General features: G+C 46.3%; 1 protein-coding gene across 1 annotated transcript; it reads right to left on the bottom strand.

Annotated features, from left to right (window-relative positions):
• Positions 1–395: 395 nt before the first annotated feature.
• On the bottom strand, positions 396–3,461 carry LOC135501155 (heme-binding protein 2-like). The gene is made up of 5 exons (XM_064793032.1): positions 3,402–3,461; positions 2,284–2,391; positions 2,050–2,188; positions 1,615–1,795; positions 396–831 (listed from the first exon to the last, which is right to left on the bottom strand). Exons 1-5 carry the CDS (start codon positions 3,435–3,437, stop codon positions 621–623), a joined length of 675 nt encoding a protein of 224 aa, XP_064649102.1. The 5' UTR covers positions 3,438–3,461; the 3' UTR covers positions 396–620.
• Between the last annotated feature and the right edge of the window lie 68 nt (positions 3,462–3,529).

Here is a 3,529-nt window from a genome sequence, read left to right as displayed (position 1 = left end):
CTGCTGCATATAGCCTAGCTACGGCGCTAGCTCCGCAAGATACGGAACGGCGTTCACCCATAGCAACGGTTACTAAGCGAACGCATGCTATTTCTATCGTGAGGCCTTGGTTATGTAGTTTATTCATGGCTGCAGGTTACATTACTAGCAACCCATTCACCCCAAAACCCATTGGTCATGTGACAAAAGTTGACCAATCCAATTTATCAAATGACCAACCTGGAGAGTCAAGTCGGCTGACCCAATTGACCAAGCCTTGATCACTTGACCAACCTGGTAAGTCCAGTATATTTATCCAGTTGGTCAGTTGAGAACTGTTTGGACATTTCACGAAATTGCGTAGTTCATGGTCCAGCGTATAATGTTGGTCAAATCAATCAACTCGTTTACGGTGGTTATAACCATGTATTGATTTATTCGGAAAGACAGCTCACGTTAAACCTTTACATGACCAAGTTACGATACAAATCTCGCCTCTTGAATGAAGAACAGTTGGCAAAAGTTAGCAAAAGGGGGCTTTCTCTCTCGAATCCCAATTGTATACACTAGGGGCTACAACTGTATTATGGCTGTACCTGTCTACATTGCCACCCGAGTAAAGTCCGCACATCTCAGATACATCATTCCTTCGTTTCACCATGCGTGTCATCCGTCTCTTGTAACTTCTTGACAAACCAAACTTCATTCCGCCTGTTAAACATTTGCCACGGGCTATTATACCCAACTATAAAGTAAAAACTTTGTTCCAGGTCGACCGAGCCTCCGAGTTTTTCCGTCAATACCTGCGCCTCCCTTAGGTAGTCAGCATCTTTGGCATAACCCGAAAACGTCCTGGAGGAAAAGAGAATATCTTGTTATTGTTTGGCGTGCATTTTTGCTCTCCGAAAACCTAGGTAAATTGTAGCAGAAACACCCATTGGTCAACAGGCGACATTGCCCTGGCCCACCTAGCTAGCTGCTGTCGACGAGTTACGAGATCATCATCAACACGAAAACTGACTAGGACTAAGGGCAGATCAAGTAGAGACCTTCCGCCTTCGATGTGGACGAACGATATGACGCGCCACCACCTGCGAATAGGACGCACAGACCAGTGCCCTTGCGGCATGCATTGAGCTATGATACCTTCAACCTATTCACATCCTACGTTGTCTAAGGCTGCGAAACCATAGACTGTTGGCTTGTGGCGTTTTTTTCCTTGGTCCGCGTTCGCTTGTAACATTGTCCATGTGACGGGCCACACACCTAAAGGTTGGCTTATCGGACGTTCCCATCGGTTGTTCCAGGGAAGATGCTACGGAGTCAATGGAACAACGCCACACGTCAACATGTTCACAAGGGAACAGCCAATGGGTACGCAACATAAACGTTACCAACAATGCCTTGAGTGAGAGACATCTGACCAGAAGGTGCACCACGACCTCCACAATCATAGCCTGACGATTACTACTACATTCGTGGCAGGCACAGGAGTTGTCCCGCAGAGTAACCAAGAAGAGAAGAAGGAGTAGAAGCAGATGTCGAAGGTTATTTAAAGAGAAGAATAGGCTTATATTGTATACTGACGGGGAAAGGCTACACAGATGTTACCTGAAACTTAAGTTTCATACCCACCTCGCGTAGATATCCATCGCAGGCCATGTCTCCAGGAACACGTCTTCGGCTTTCGGTTTTGGGGCAGACTCTTGATTTTTTGGCGGGATGAAGAAGGAGATGGTGAAGGTGCTCTCGCAGTTAGGGCCAGCGCCGGGTTGGACTCTTGTCGCAACTGGGACTGTCATCTCGATTTTTTGACCTGTAAGTACAATTCGGTTGAGAGATGGCATGGGATTTGTCAAGTACCTACTCACGGACGGGCGTGACCCAGAGCTGGGGAACCGTACACTCCAGGGGACAGTTCATTTCGTCATCCTGATCGTCTCTTCGCATGTACTGGGTGACATGACAAGACCAGTCAACTGCGTCCGGACTGAGTGTAGGAGTTGGAGGCGAGAGGTCTAATGAAAATACGGCAAAGCCTCGTGGGACACTTTGGCAGCATGGACTTACTTCTTTCGTTCTTTCCTTGTATGAAGTTGAAGAGTTTAAAGAATCCTTTCCTGCCGGGACCATCTTGCCAAGACATGCCTTGCTCGGTGGTGCTGACCCACATGGACGGTGGGTAGTGTCGAACCTCATAACCATCTCCCTGTAAGGATCCACACAAAATGAGTGAAGAAGCAGTTGAAGAACCCCGTCCACGACTACACTAATCGGAATGGACTGTCTGGAGAGTCTACAAACCTTCTTGCTGTCATCAACTTCATACTCAGGGTGGTCAAGGATACCACTGTCAACAACTGTCGACTTTATTGTCCGCCCCACTGATCTGAAGAACTCCATCCTCGGAATCTGCAAAGAAGGAAAGGAATTAAGTGTTGTGCCCATGGTTTCTCAAATAGTAGGCCTACCCGGTAGGTCAGATACCCACATCTTATCTGCAAAAGAAGATAAGGGAACTTTTCGCAGTCAGATATCCTATTATCTACATCCTTGATATAGGCAAAATTGATTGTTTGGTCCAAGGTCCTCAAACAGGACTACCTCGTAAGTATATGTCGTATACCCACATCTGCGGAATCTGCAAAAAAAGGAAAGTAAGCACGGTGCTTCCTTCTTTACTTTTGAAGCTAGGACTACGCCGCGGGTGACGCGCACTGTTGAAGATTACGCGCAATGTCGCGAATCGCGTAATACAGGCGCATTAGGGAGTTTCCGCAAACCCGAAACGCAAACGCAAACGCCTACATTGTTCGAGCTCCTGATGTCGAACAATGGGACAGACGTTCACGTTGGCGTTTCGAGGGATTTGCGAAAACTAACTCTATCGTCGCGGGTACTACTACGCGCGGGAACTATCCATGATCCGTTCAAAACAAGCTCCTTGGAATCTGCGAGAGAAACGAAAGGAAATTAGCGTTGTGCCCATGGTCCTCAACCCAGGGGGTTGACCCGAGGAAAAACCGCCCCCTCACCCAAATACGACTTCTTGTGTGACGAGCAAACCCTGATAACAGAGCCGAGATCGATGAGGTAATTTATTTCCGCAAATCGTACTACGAATCAGTAACTTGCAGGAGATAAAAGAAAATTGGGTTGACTCTGCATCTGACACGTGGCAAACACAACGACCAACAGAACCGCATTCAAATGTCCCGCCAATCATACTCATGACTCCCCCATGACCAAACGAACCCAAATTAGACGAAAACAATTATTCCTTTCTCTAATTTTTCCTCAAAATGAGTTGAACTTATGTCAAGTGCCAACCCATATTGAAGCCTTGGATATATTCTGCACAATTATCAGTGAATTATTTTATGTGACACCAAATTATAACCTAGAAATTAATCAAAACATACCTGTCGTCTGCCAAGCCTTCGACGGAATACCAGCATTTATGTAAACTATTTAATTGGCCTTTGCCACAGTTCTGGAGGGGTTGATTGTGATTCGATTTCATTGAAAAAAATATCGCATGCACATAAAA

This window comes from Lineus longissimus, chromosome 17 (assembly GCF_910592395.1).
Source record: "Lineus longissimus chromosome 17, tnLinLong1.2, whole genome shotgun sequence".
In the NCBI taxonomy this organism is placed as follows: domain Eukaryota; kingdom Metazoa; phylum Nemertea; class Pilidiophora; order Heteronemertea; family Lineidae; genus Lineus; species Lineus longissimus.
The sequence above is the reverse complement of the archived record's forward strand: the minus strand, read 5'-3'. Positions and strand labels throughout refer to the sequence as shown.

Bases quoted from the DNA above. Each gene is read 5' to 3' on its own strand.
- LOC135501155 (XM_064793032.1), bottom strand. From the start codon at position 3,437: ATGCTGGTATTCCGTCGAAGGCTTGGCAGACGACAG. The intron at 2,392-3,401 runs GTATGTTTTGAT...CCTTCTTTGCAG, and splicing joins GAAGGCTTGGCAGACGACAG to ATTCCGAGGATGGAGTTCTT. The intron at 832-1,614 runs GTGGGTATGAAA...CTTTTCCTCCAG, and splicing joins GCGATGGATATCTACGCGAG to GACGTTTTCGGGTTATGCCA.